Below are 12,423 nucleotides of genomic sequence, written 5' to 3'. Positions count from 1 at the left end.
TGGAGGTATGCATCCCGAATGTCCACGGAACACAGAAACTCTCCTGGTTCCATGGGCACGACCACCGAGCGTAGTGATTCCATCCTGAAGTGTCGAATCCTGAGATGGCGGTTTAACCGCTTGAGATCCAAAATTAGACGGAGAGAGCCGTCCTTCTTTGGGACCATGAACAGGTTCGAGTAAAAACCTGAAAACCGCTCGTGATAAGGAACTGGAACTACGACTCTTGAGGCGAGGAGTGAATCGACGGCCTGGAGAAGCCCTGAGAGATGGGAGGACTGTTTGGGAGGACGAGAGCGCAGGAAACGTCTTCCTGGGGGCGAAGAAAATTCTATCTTGTAGCCTGAAGTGACGATCTCCCTGACCCAGGCATCGTCGACTACAGATAGCCAAACTTCCGAGAACAGAAGAAGTCGGCATCCCACCCTGGAAGGATTTCCAGGTGGGGGCGACCCGTCATTTATTAGCAAACCTGTGGCCCCGAGATCCAGATGGCTTTGAGGGGTGGCTCTTACCTCTCCAGCACGGGTGAGGCCTGAAAGAAGGCTTCCTCCGGTCTCCCTGTGAGGAAGAGCGGTCCTGATTGGGGTTTCCAGAGGAGGTAAAGGACCGAAAGGACTGGGGGCCTCTCCTGTTGAAGGCACGTTTAGGCTTGGACTGGGGTAGGGAGGTACTCTTACCACCCGTAGCGTCCAAGATCATTTGATCCAGCTGCATGCCGAAGAATCTAGAACCCTGGAAGGGCAGACCAGTGAGGGATTTTTTTGAAGCAGGATCTGCGTTCCACGCTTTAAGCCATAGTACCCGGCGAATGGCCACAATGTTACTGTTAGCCCTAGCTGAGCAGGCTGCCGCATCAAGGGAGGCATTCATGAGATATTTACCCGCCAGAGAAATCTGGTCCGCTAAATCAGACAGTTCCTCGGCAGGAGCCGAGGCCAAAATGCCTCTGCACAGGGGTTTTGGCCCAGGCTGACACAGCTTTCGCTACCCATGAAGAAGCGAAACTAGGACAGAGAGAGGCTCCAGAAGCCTCAAACGCCGATTTGGCTAATGCCTCGATCTGTCTGTCCGTGGGGTCTTTAAGAGAAGCCGCGTCCGGAATAGACAAAACCGTCTGAGAAGATAGTCTGGACACCGGCGGGTCGACCTTAGGAGACTTGGACCATTTGCTGACAAGGTCAGAGTGGAAAGGGTATAAGACGTCTAGCCGTTTCCTGCCAGGGAAACGCTTACCAGGATTTTTCCAGTGTCAAGAGGTAGTGTTGTCAAACTCCTTGTGATTAGGAAACACCCTAGAGGGACGTTTAATCCGTTTAAAAGCAACGGTGATGTCCTGAGAGCTTGCCTCGTCCTCCTTAAGAACAAGCGTCTGCATAATAGCCGAAATAAGGCTATCGACCATATCCTGAGCACCGGAAGTCTGATCTGCATCCGAGTCAGATTCCGACAGAGGTTACGTCAGACCCGAGGTCCGCCTGCGGGGAGGGGGAACGGGCAGATAGGGGTATCCCGGTGTGGTCCGGGGAACTGGAAGAGGATCTAGATAGAGTCCTTTTTCTGTCTCCTTTGTCAAGTCTGCCTCTGTGAGGGTCTTGGACAGGTGCGATCGAATCGCCGTGCGAGGCGTTCGTGGCACTGGTGGCATTAGATAGAAGAGGGATACGTTCAAGTGCCTGGACCAGGGACTGAGACACCTTAGTCAGGTCTGACACTGATTGAGACATTGCAACAGCCCACTCCGGGGGAGGTGGGGTGCACTCATCACGAGACCTAGGAGCTTCCTGAGGGATGGACATGATGGAAGGAACGCAGGACGGGCAGAAAGGAGAAGGCTGACCTGAGGCCCACTTTTTCTTACAGTGAGCGCAGGCGTAGTGGACGACCGTAGTGGAATAGCCTGGAGTGGGGTCGGACATAGGTAGAGGTATTAACTTGTGCAGGTGCAGAGAAGTACTGCCGGGAAGGGTAGAGTCCGAGAGAGCAGTAGCGCCCAGTCTACCGAAAAAACAGTGACAGCGGCAGCCGCAGGAATCTGTGTCCCCCAGAGATCCTTGTGTCCCACGCGATGCGCAGGAGACGCTGGCAGGAAGAGGAAGTCGGCCTGTGGAGCGCGGGAACCACGCGACGTAGGTGGGCGTGTACAAGCGTCGAGGGGGGAGAAGAACGCCCCCGAGAGCGCTGGACTCTGTGAAAAGCGTTTCCGCGGGAAAGCAGGGCGGAACAAGGCCGCAAGGGGGCGTGGTCAGCCGGGCGTCAAAAAGCTGGTTGTAGAGGAAAAAGGGAAAATAGCGCGTGCGACCGGTTTGAAATAGAGGAACAATAATGATGCCTGCTGTGCGGGCGACTGACTCCGAAAAAGGCAGAGGAGATCACTAGGGGGGGGGGGCATGAGGCACGCTCCGGTCACATCCCCTGTCTTCAGAACGTAAGTTGCTTCAACCATGAGGGGGCAGGCTGCGCGTTCACACTGAGAAACAGTCCCCAAATGTTGCTTGAAGATTCCCTACCTGAGGAACGACGCATCAGGAGCCCTTGTCCGAGGAGAGGGTCCTGGGATGAAGTCCTCCTTCCCGCGCCACGACATCGGCGCAGAAGACGGCGTCAACCCCTGAGCAGGGGGAGAGGGTCACTGGAAGTGACCGCCGTCTTCCACTCAGCCCACTCCGAGGAGAGGGATGAGGAGGGGAAAACGGGCAAGGACTAGCCACCGAGAAAGGTCACCCTGAACACCCGAAGGGGTGACAGGGGACGAAGTCCTGCCCAGCAGGTCCGAGAGGGTGCGATGTGGGTGATACCACACTGCTCTCTCGGTCGCTCAAAGTGGGGAAAACAGGGTGAGAAAAACTGCACCCTGTTACCCTGAAGAAAAGTATCTGAAAAAGAAAGGGGAAAAGGTTAATAAAACACAACAAATCCCTGCAAAAGAAAATACGGATCTGGGGCTAGATTCAGGTCCGCCTCCTACAGACACTTAGCAAAAACTGAGTTGCCTGGTGCCTGTCGGAGGGTGTATACTGCCGGGGAGGAGTTACTTCTTCTTTATTTGCATAGTGTCAGCCTCCTAACGACAGCAGCATACACCCCATGGTTACCTGTGTCCCCCAATGAAGCGAGAAAGAAAGCCTACAATCACGCTACGTGAATGAAGACGGCCAAAGTGTTAGCGTGTGCGACGTGTACCGTCCCTATTCACCGTGCGGTGGGGACTCCCTGTTTGCACACTGACTAGATTCTCCTTTGCTAAAAAAAAATAAAAAGGAAAATACAAAGGAATTGTGACAGTAAGCACATTACACACTGTCAGGATTCAGCAGTCACTGAGTGATCTGTAGTGATCCACTGTTTCATTCACTGTCTATGGAGCTGCTGGAGATCCCCAGCTACAGTCCCATAGAGAATAAATCGAGAGATGGCGTGTATGCCAAAGTTTGGACACCCACAGATCAGAAGCCTATCACCTGTCCACATGTTGGGGAATAACCCTTTAAATACTCCACAAGTCAGCCACTTATATGCATCTATTCAAGAGGTCTGCACCCACTAAGCACCCTACAGCCATGCTCCCTATTCAGCGACTCTCCAGCATGATGGGAGTAGTAGTTTTACAACAACTGGACAGCTGCACGTTAGGGAACACTGCTCTACAGTAAAAGCATCTGGACTGGGAATGACAAGCGAGTCATGACAATACCAAGCTCGGGCGCTTGTTCTTCTGCAGGCGGCACTGCTAGGGCTTCCTCCTCCTCGCAGAGCCCATTCTGGTGATTCTGGGGGCTATCAAAATATCCACTCTGAAGGACACGATCCAGGAGTTCATGCAGGGTTTTATCTAGAGCAAAAAAGACGAGATCTTAGCAGTCGTAAATGCACAGGGAATAAAACCCTCACATTTCCATAAGCAAACTAAGGCCAAGAAACGCTGACACAAAGTCGGCCTGCTCATTATACATTTAGCTATTTTATAGAGCGCGAATCTACATGACCGTACTGTAACCGTAATCCTTTATCCACATTACAGATGCTTATGATGCCACAAGTTTGGTGTCACGAGACCCACAGTTGGGCTGGAAATTGCACTTTTAATAAAAGCAAGAAATTACAGCCTCAATGCAGTCATGTCAGCTCTCGCCTTCAGGAGGAATGCGAGAGGGGCCCGGAAGTTAGGTGGTGTTCTCCGATGTCGCTCGCTGATGACTGTCAGCAGGTGACTGACGTGTGCGTGCACGACTGGCAAGCATCGGTCGTGCGTCCTAGGCGAATGACTACACAGATGCACGATACCAGCCATTCATGCATCGTCATCACTCCTGACGCAGAAGCGAGCGACCACCGGAGAACCCCCTCTCACAGATCAGCTTCAGAGGTGAAGACATAATTCTTGCCAATTTATCGCAGCTTCTAGTCTGATTGCTAGAAAGAGGTCACATTGTACGCATCAGCAGCAATAATCCTGCTGAGAGAGCAGAAGCTGCCGTACAGCCCGGGTCACTGCTGACTAAGGAAGAGCCAGAACAGGCAATGCAGCATTGTATACGGTGCTCTCCGGCACAGACCATGCAGAAGCTCAGCCCATGGACATTTCTGGAGGAGCCTTACATGTGGTTCCACACACGGCCTTGTCTTTCCCTTCTAGGACGTCCCACAAGTGAATGGAAGCCTGTTCATACTGCTCATTCAACCTAATGGAAAAAGGAAAAGAAGAGGTTTCAGATTTGTCCCATTTGGTATCATAGGATCCTAAAGTGTTAAGAGTTAGATGGGACCTCCAGGGTCCTTGTGTCCACCCCCTGCTCAATGCAGGAGTCACTAAACTGTCTCAGACAGATGTCTGTTCAGCCTCTGTGTGCAGACTTCCATTGGAGGAGAACTCACCACCTCTCGTGGCCGCCTGTTCCACTCATTGATCACTCTCAATGTCAATTTTTTTTCTCCTAATATCTAATCTGTATCTTCTCCTTTCAATTCCATTCCATTGCTCCTCGTGTTTCCATGTGCAAATGAGAATAATGATGACCCTTCTATACACTGTGACAGCCCTTCAGATATTTGTAGATGGCTATTAAGTCTCCTCTTAGCCTTCTTTTTTGCAGCTAAATATTCCCAGATCCTTTAACCATTCCTCGTAGGACATAGTTTGCAGTCCGCTCACCATACGGGTCGCTCTTCTCTTAACTTGCTGTTTGCAACAGACTCTGCACCTGACGCAACGGCAGCCGCAGTACAGGGTGATGGACACGTTATATCCAGCATTCATCTAGTCCCTACATACACCATGCAAATGTACGAAGCTGCTGAAGACCTAGACAGGTCCATTATCCATCCTCAGCCCCAACCAGGAGCTTCTATGTGAATCCATCACCCCCAATTTACCAGCTCCCTTTTAGCCCTGTCTCTTCAGCGTCCACACATGACATTGCCACATCGGATGGTGCAGAATTCCTGCAGATTTCAGCTCTTTCATTGCAAAGGGTCAAATCTGCATTAATTGAGGTCAAATCTCATCCGCAATGCTGATGCTACAAAACTACTAAAAATGTTTCCACCTGAAAAATCGGCTGTATGTTCACCTTGGACACCTACCATCTCGGCTTTCAGAATACCCTCAAAGCCAAGCGGATAGGAGTCTAAGGCTATGTTCACACTAGGTGCTTTTTCAGCAGCAAAACCTGCACTCTTGGCAGAAAAGAAGCAGCGTCAAAAATGCAGGCTTTGGAGCTGTTTATTTTTTCTTTTTCAGGATCTCAAAGTTGAGCTCTGCTTTCACCGAGAAGAATGAACACAGGCCATCAATGTAAGACAAATGTTCATGAAAAAACGGCCACATGCATTAATCAATCTCACACCTTGGTTGGCCACATGCATTGTTCAATTTCACACCTTGGTCAGCTACAGGCATTGTTCAATCTCACACCATGGCCAGCCAATGCTTACTTTGTGTGCATCAATAATTTTAATTAAACTATACTAATCCCAACAGCTATCTCAGGTGCCTAAAACAAGATGCTAAACCTGGGAGAAAAAAAAACAAAAAAAAAATAATGGGTTTCATATAGTGCTGTACTTGCTTTTTTCCATTAAAAACACTTCAAAACCTGATGCCTGCATTATTTCAGTGGGGATTTTTTTCACCACCCATTACTTTCAATGGATGAAAAACGCTGAAAAAAAAAAAACCGCTGAACCAAGTGACATGCTCCATTGTGCAAAAAAAAACAAACAAACAAACATGCAAACCAAAAAATACTGAGGGCAAAAAAAAAAAACAAGGTGTGTGCATGAGATTTCGGAAATCTCATAAGACTTTGCTGGTACTGTAAAACACAGCTGAAAATTTGCTTTAAAAAAAGATGAAAAAATGCCTAGTGTGAACATAGCCTAAGGGGTTGTGCAAAATCCCAGCAGCTTTCTTCTAGAAAACTAGACGACACCTGCCCATGGGTTGTGCCATCAATATTTGAGAAACCCTTTAAGACCATTCGGCCCGTGATCAACATTTGATGCATATTTTTACCTTATCGTTGGGTCCCGATCAGGCTCCACCAGCTTGTAAAACTCGTCCAATACAGTAAGTTCTTCTTCGGATAAGACAGGCACGCCATTTAAGCCTTGCTTCAAGTCGCTGCGGACCTCCTCGTCTCCGAGCTTATCCAAGATGAACTGGAGCTCTAGCACGGTCTTTAAACGCTTCTGTTCCGCTTCTTCACGCATGAGCTGCTCTCGCCGACTCGTCTTTTTGAGAGTTTTCTGAATCTACAATGGTTAAAGTACTAATTAGAACAAACTAAAAGTAATCTGCAAGAAGCCGGAGGGCAAAATAAATCCGCACTAGAGGGGTCAGATGTATTTCCGCCTCCGTATAGCTGTCATAAGTCCCGTCCTGAACCAACAGCATCAAAGACCCCTATGATACGGTCAGTCTGGATCATAAAAGCTGCAGTTGAGCCGTAATACGGATGATAAAATGCCCCCAGATAATGGCAGAGGCTTTATCCGAACAAAGAGGAAGTCACACCCAGTAAATCTACGCCACACGTCTAAGTTATATATATATATATATATATATATATATATATATATATATATATATATATATATATATATATATATATATTACACACACATATATACATACACATAATAGTGTGTGTGTGTGTGTGTGTGTGTGTGTGTGTGTGTGTGTGTGTGTGTGTGTGTGTGTGTGTGTGTGTGTGTGTGTGTGTGTGTGTAAAAATAAAACAACAAGCACTCCTAATGTGAACAGGTGCACGCCGCAAAACTGTATTATATATAAAAAAAAAAGAACACAGCAGCACATGTGCATGAATCTAAGCCATGTGAAAACACAGAAAAACATTAAAAACAGTAAAATAGATTACACTTCTCAAAAACATTTTTTCAAAACAAGGTTTTAAAAAAAATTGTTTTGACAAAACTTACAGTAATAGATGAAAATGAATGTTCTTAGCGCATAAATTGGCCAATTCATATGTGCCCATCAACCACGGCAAGGTGACCTCCCTCTGATGGGTCCGGCTCTACTGTACTTGCCACTTTTGGGCCACCAGCCTACAACTATGGACAAAACATGTCACTCTCGGGCTAAGCCCACAATTTATGGGCAGGTAGTGCTGATTACCGCCACCTGCAAGGTCAATGGGAGGAGTGCAAGATCAGTCTGGAGGCAGCCAGCATCCAGTAACTAAATAGAGAAAAAAACAAACAGCCAGCACTCCTAATGTGAACACGTGCACGCTGCAAAACTGTATTATATAGACAAAATAGGACAAAATAGAACACAGCAGCACATGTGCATTAATCTAGGCCATGTGAAAACACAGACAAATATTCAATTTGAATTATACTTCTCAAAAACTTTTTTTTTTTTAATTTGTAACAATTTTTTTTTTTTTTTTTACAAAACTTGCAGTAATAGATGTACGTGCCAGTAGAGTAGGACCCATCAGAGGGAGGTCACCTTGCCGTGGTGATGCCGATAGAGACAGACAGATGACAGAGACAGACAGATGACAGAGACAGACAGATGACAGAGACAGACAGATGAGAGACAGACAGATGAGAGACAGACAGATGAGAGACAGACAGATGACAGAGACAGACAGACGACAGACAGATGAAAGAGACAGACAAGATGACAGAGACAGACAGATGACAGAGACAGACAGATGACAGAGACAGACAGATGACAGAGACAGACAGATGACAGAGACAGATGACAGACAGACAGACAGATGACAGACAGACAGATGACAGAGACAGACAGATGACAGAGAGACAGATGAAAGAGAGACAGATGACAGACAGATGACAGACAGACAGATGACAGACAGACAGATGACAGAGACAGATGACAGACAGACAGATGATAGAGACAGACAGATGATAGAGACAGACAGATGATAGAGACAGACAGATGATAGAGACAGACAGATGACAGACATGACAGGAGACAGATGATAGAGACAGAACGATGATAGAGGTAAATGATAGCGGTAGATGATAGAGACAGATAATAGAAACAGATGATAGGGAGGAATAGTCGGGGTCGGAGGTATCAACTACTTACATCTTGTCCCAAGGCCATGAAACTTTTTTGAAGTTCACGAGCAAATTCCATGTTTGTCACAACCTCTTGATATTTCGCCACCGCATCCTTATAAAAAAAACGTGTAAACAATAAAGAAAAGAAAAACAAATAAAAAAAAAACTTAGCGACTCCTAATGCGACGTTATGCTGAATTAGCAAAAACCAGATGGCGCCACTATCATTAAAAATCAGAGCTACAATAAGAGGTTCACTCTGTAATTACCAGTTGGTCCTGATTCAGCCGTTCTCCTTTGTTCATTCGATCCCGGTAGTCATCCAACTTGCCCTGTGAGACACAATGTACAATTATGGAGGATGCACAGTCGAGACTTTCATTCATTGCAGGCGATAGGTGTACGGATGAGTGCAGGAGGGTCCCATACTGTAATGTCTTACACTGCATCACTTTTCAGCCAAATAATTTGCAAGTCTCCTGGAAACACCAAACCCAGACTCCTCCATCAGACACAGAGAATCTGTCACTGCACAGAACACGTCTCCTCCAGAGTCCAGTGGTGGCGGCTTTACACCACTCCATCCGACGCTCAGCATTGTGCTTGGTGATGTACGGCTGTATGCAGATGCTCAGCCACGAAGCTCCCGGTGGGGGCGCAGCATTTGGTAGTCCCTATTACAGGACCGCACTGGTATCAGGGGCTGGATGTTATAAACCAGAATTCAATGACTAGGAGGTGCGACCCAATATTGGCCTCCATACAGTGTATGGTATGTGTTCTGCACAGAGTACAATGACAGGCCTAGTATATAGAAAAGAAAAAATCAGGTTGGGAGCAAAAACTTTTAGGAATATGTTTTTTTTTTTTTTTTTTTTAAATGAAAGGAGGAAGAATGGTGGAGATTTCTGGTCAACATAAAACCAAGTCATTTTTTTGTGCATACACACCCTTTAAAAATGCTCCAAATTTCTATAAACTCTTCATTCAGAGCAGCTCTGCTTTTCAGCACTTTTTTCAATCCTACAATTTTTTTTTTTATTTAAAAAAAAAACAAACCTGCATATGATTGGAGATTAAATGTGTAATCCAGTTAAATAAATTACCAAGCTGTGTACTTGAAGGGGGGGATAAATGTTCAATGAATGAGGGTCCAACAAAGGGGACTGAGTGCTCCCCGTCCTCTATGATGCGAGACTGCAGCCGGGCGTTGTATGGAGCGCAGGTTCAGCACTGAGTACAGCACCGGATCGACCGCCAACAATTCAACGGACTCATTACATTCATTACACTAATGAATATGCGGCTCCACCCCTATGGGAGTAGAGCATATTCATTACTTTAATGAGCGGTACCATGTGACCGCTGAACAGAGGAAGAGCTGCCAGAGACCATCGGACACGCAGGGACCGCGCCAGGAGCAGGTGAGTATGTGACAGTCGCCGCTCCCCCTCACCCGCCTACAATGACTCGAGTATAAGCCGAGAGGCGCACTTTCAGCCTTAAAAAAAAATGGGCTGAAAATCTCGGCTTATACTCGAGTATATACGGTATGTTGAATCTTGTGTCACATCTGAAAGAACGTGACAGGCCGGGGTCACAGTTGCGAGTGAGTCTCTCGCATCAACACCCGGCACTGCCGTTGGCACTCGGGACATAGAAATACATGCAGCCGCACGCTCCGGTCCCGAGTGCCGGTGGCAGTCCCGGGTGATGATGCGAGAGACTCACTTGCAAGTGTGACCCCGGCCACACAGGATGTTCCTGAAAGCAGAAGGGTCAGTAATATGTAATGTCCATTCCTTTTTTTTACAAAAATAAAAATAAAATAGCGTGGCATCCCCCTTTGGTAACCAGCCAGAGTAACGCAGACCACTGGAACTGGTATTTCAGGCTGGTAGGGATCCAATATCCATGAACCTTCTGGAGCAGTCTGCTTACCTTGGATGGTTAGCAAAAAGAAACAGCGTGTGGTCCCCCTATATTTGTTAACCAGCCAAGTAAAAAGCAGACTGCTGCGGACTGGTATTCTCAGACTGGCGCGGCCCATGGATTTTGGCCCTCACCAGCCTAAAAGTAACAGCCCGCAGCCACCCAATTCGTGCATCCAACTTTACCCGGCTCTTCCCACTTGTCCTGTAGCGGTGGCAAATGGGGTAATAGTTGTGGGGCTGATGTCACCTGTGTATTGTCAGGTGACATCAAGCTCGGCTTAGTAATGGAGAAGAGTCAATAAGACACCTCTCCATTACTAATCCTATAGTTGGTACATGTTTAATAAAGACACAGCTAGAATAAAGTATTTTATTGAAATAAAACACAGTTTCCCCATCTTTATTACTCTCCTAATTCATGTGACGCCCTCAATCTCCTGTAATAAACATAAATTAATAAACCAACACAAATACTCCCTGGTCCGACGTAGTCCTAAGTAACGAGTGTCCCACGACGAGTTCAGCTCTGCTACACCTTATGCCTGACATCCAGACATAGCAGAGCTTGTAGATAACTCTCCGGCGGTAACCTGCACTGCAGTTCTCACGATCTATCAGCTGACCGTGAGAACCAGCCTAGTGACCGGAGATAACCCTGGCGATCACGTGTACCGCAGGTCTCACGATCTATCAGCTGACCGTGAGAACCGGCCTAGTGACCGGAGATAACCCCGGCGGTCACCTGCACTGCAGTTCTCACGATCTATCAGCTGACCGTGAGAACCAGCCTAGTGACCGGAGATAACCCCGGCGGTCACCTGCACTGCAGGTCTCACGATCTATCAGCTGACCGTGAGAACCAGCCTAGTGACCGGAGATAACCCCGGCGGTCACCTGCACTGCAGGTCTCACGATCTATCAGCTGACCGTGAGAACCAGCCTAGTGACCGGAGATAACGTGCACGGCAGTTCTCAGGATCTATCAGCTGAACGTGAGAACCAGCCTAGTGACCGGATAACCCCGGCGGTCACGTGCACGGCAGTTCTCAGGATCTATCAGCTGACCGTGAGAACCAGCCTAGTGACCGGAGATAACCCCGGCGGTCACCTGCACTGCAGTTCTCAGGATCTATCAGCTGAACGTGAGAACCAGCCTAGTGACCGGATAACCCCGGCGGTCACGTGCACGGCAGTTCTCAGGATCTATCAGCTCACCGTGAGAACCAGCCTAGTGACCGGAGATAACCCCGGCGGTCACCTGCACTGCAGGTCTCACGATCTATCAGCTGACCGTGAGAACCAGCCTAGTGACCGGAGATAACCCCGGCGGTCACCTGCACTGCAGGTCTCACGATCTATCAGCTGACCGTGAGAACCAGCCTAGTGACCGGAAATAACCCCGGCAGTCACCTGCACTGCAGGTCTCACGATCTATCAGCTGACCGTGAGAACCAGCCTAGTGACCGGAGATAACCCCGGCGGTCACCTGCACTGCAGTTCTCAGGATCTATCAGCTGACCGTGAGAACCAGCCTAGTGACCGGAGATAACCCCGGCGGTCACGTGCACGGCAGTTCTCAAGATCTATCAGCTGACCGTGAGAACCAGCCTAGTGACCGGAGATAACCCCGGCGGTCACGTGCACGGCAGTTCTCAGGATCTATCAGCTGACCGTGAGAACCAGCCTAGTGACCGGAGATAACCCCGGCGGTCACCTGCACTGCAGTTCTCAGGATCTATCAGCTGAACGTGAGAACCAGCCTAGTGACCGGATAACCCCGGCGGTCACGTGCACGGCAGTTCTCAGGATCTATCAGCTCACCGTGAGAACCAGCCTAGTGACCGGAGATAACCCCGGCGGTCACCTGCACTGCAGGTCTCACGATCTATCAGCTGACCGTGAGAACCAGCCTAGTGACCGGAGATAA

The 12,423-nt window shown here is 48.3% G+C and overlaps 1 protein-coding gene across 2 annotated transcripts in view; it reads right to left on the bottom strand.

The window, feature by feature from the left end:
• Positions 1-12,423, bottom strand: part of CAPRIN1 (cell cycle associated protein 1) — a 48,794-nt gene that overhangs the window by 28,839 nt on the left and 7,532 nt on the right. For both annotated transcript variants that reach the window (XM_077287014.1, XM_077287015.1), the window contains exons 3-7: positions 8,832-8,894; positions 8,588-8,674; positions 6,515-6,753; positions 4,600-4,682; positions 3,695-3,832 (exon numbers count right to left, since the gene is read on the bottom strand). In XM_077287014.1, the coding sequence (XP_077143129.1) occupies positions 3,695-3,832; positions 4,600-4,682; positions 6,515-6,753; positions 8,588-8,674; positions 8,832-8,894 (610 nt within the window). The remainder of the gene's footprint in view (positions 1-3,694; positions 3,833-4,599; positions 4,683-6,514; positions 6,754-8,587; positions 8,675-8,831; positions 8,895-12,423) is intronic.

This window comes from Ranitomeya variabilis, chromosome 2 (genome assembly GCF_051348905.1).
Source record: "Ranitomeya variabilis isolate aRanVar5 chromosome 2, aRanVar5.hap1, whole genome shotgun sequence".
Lineage (NCBI taxonomy): Eukaryota > Metazoa > Chordata > Amphibia > Anura > Dendrobatidae > Ranitomeya > Ranitomeya variabilis.
This window is presented reverse-complemented; position numbering and strand designations above follow the sequence as displayed.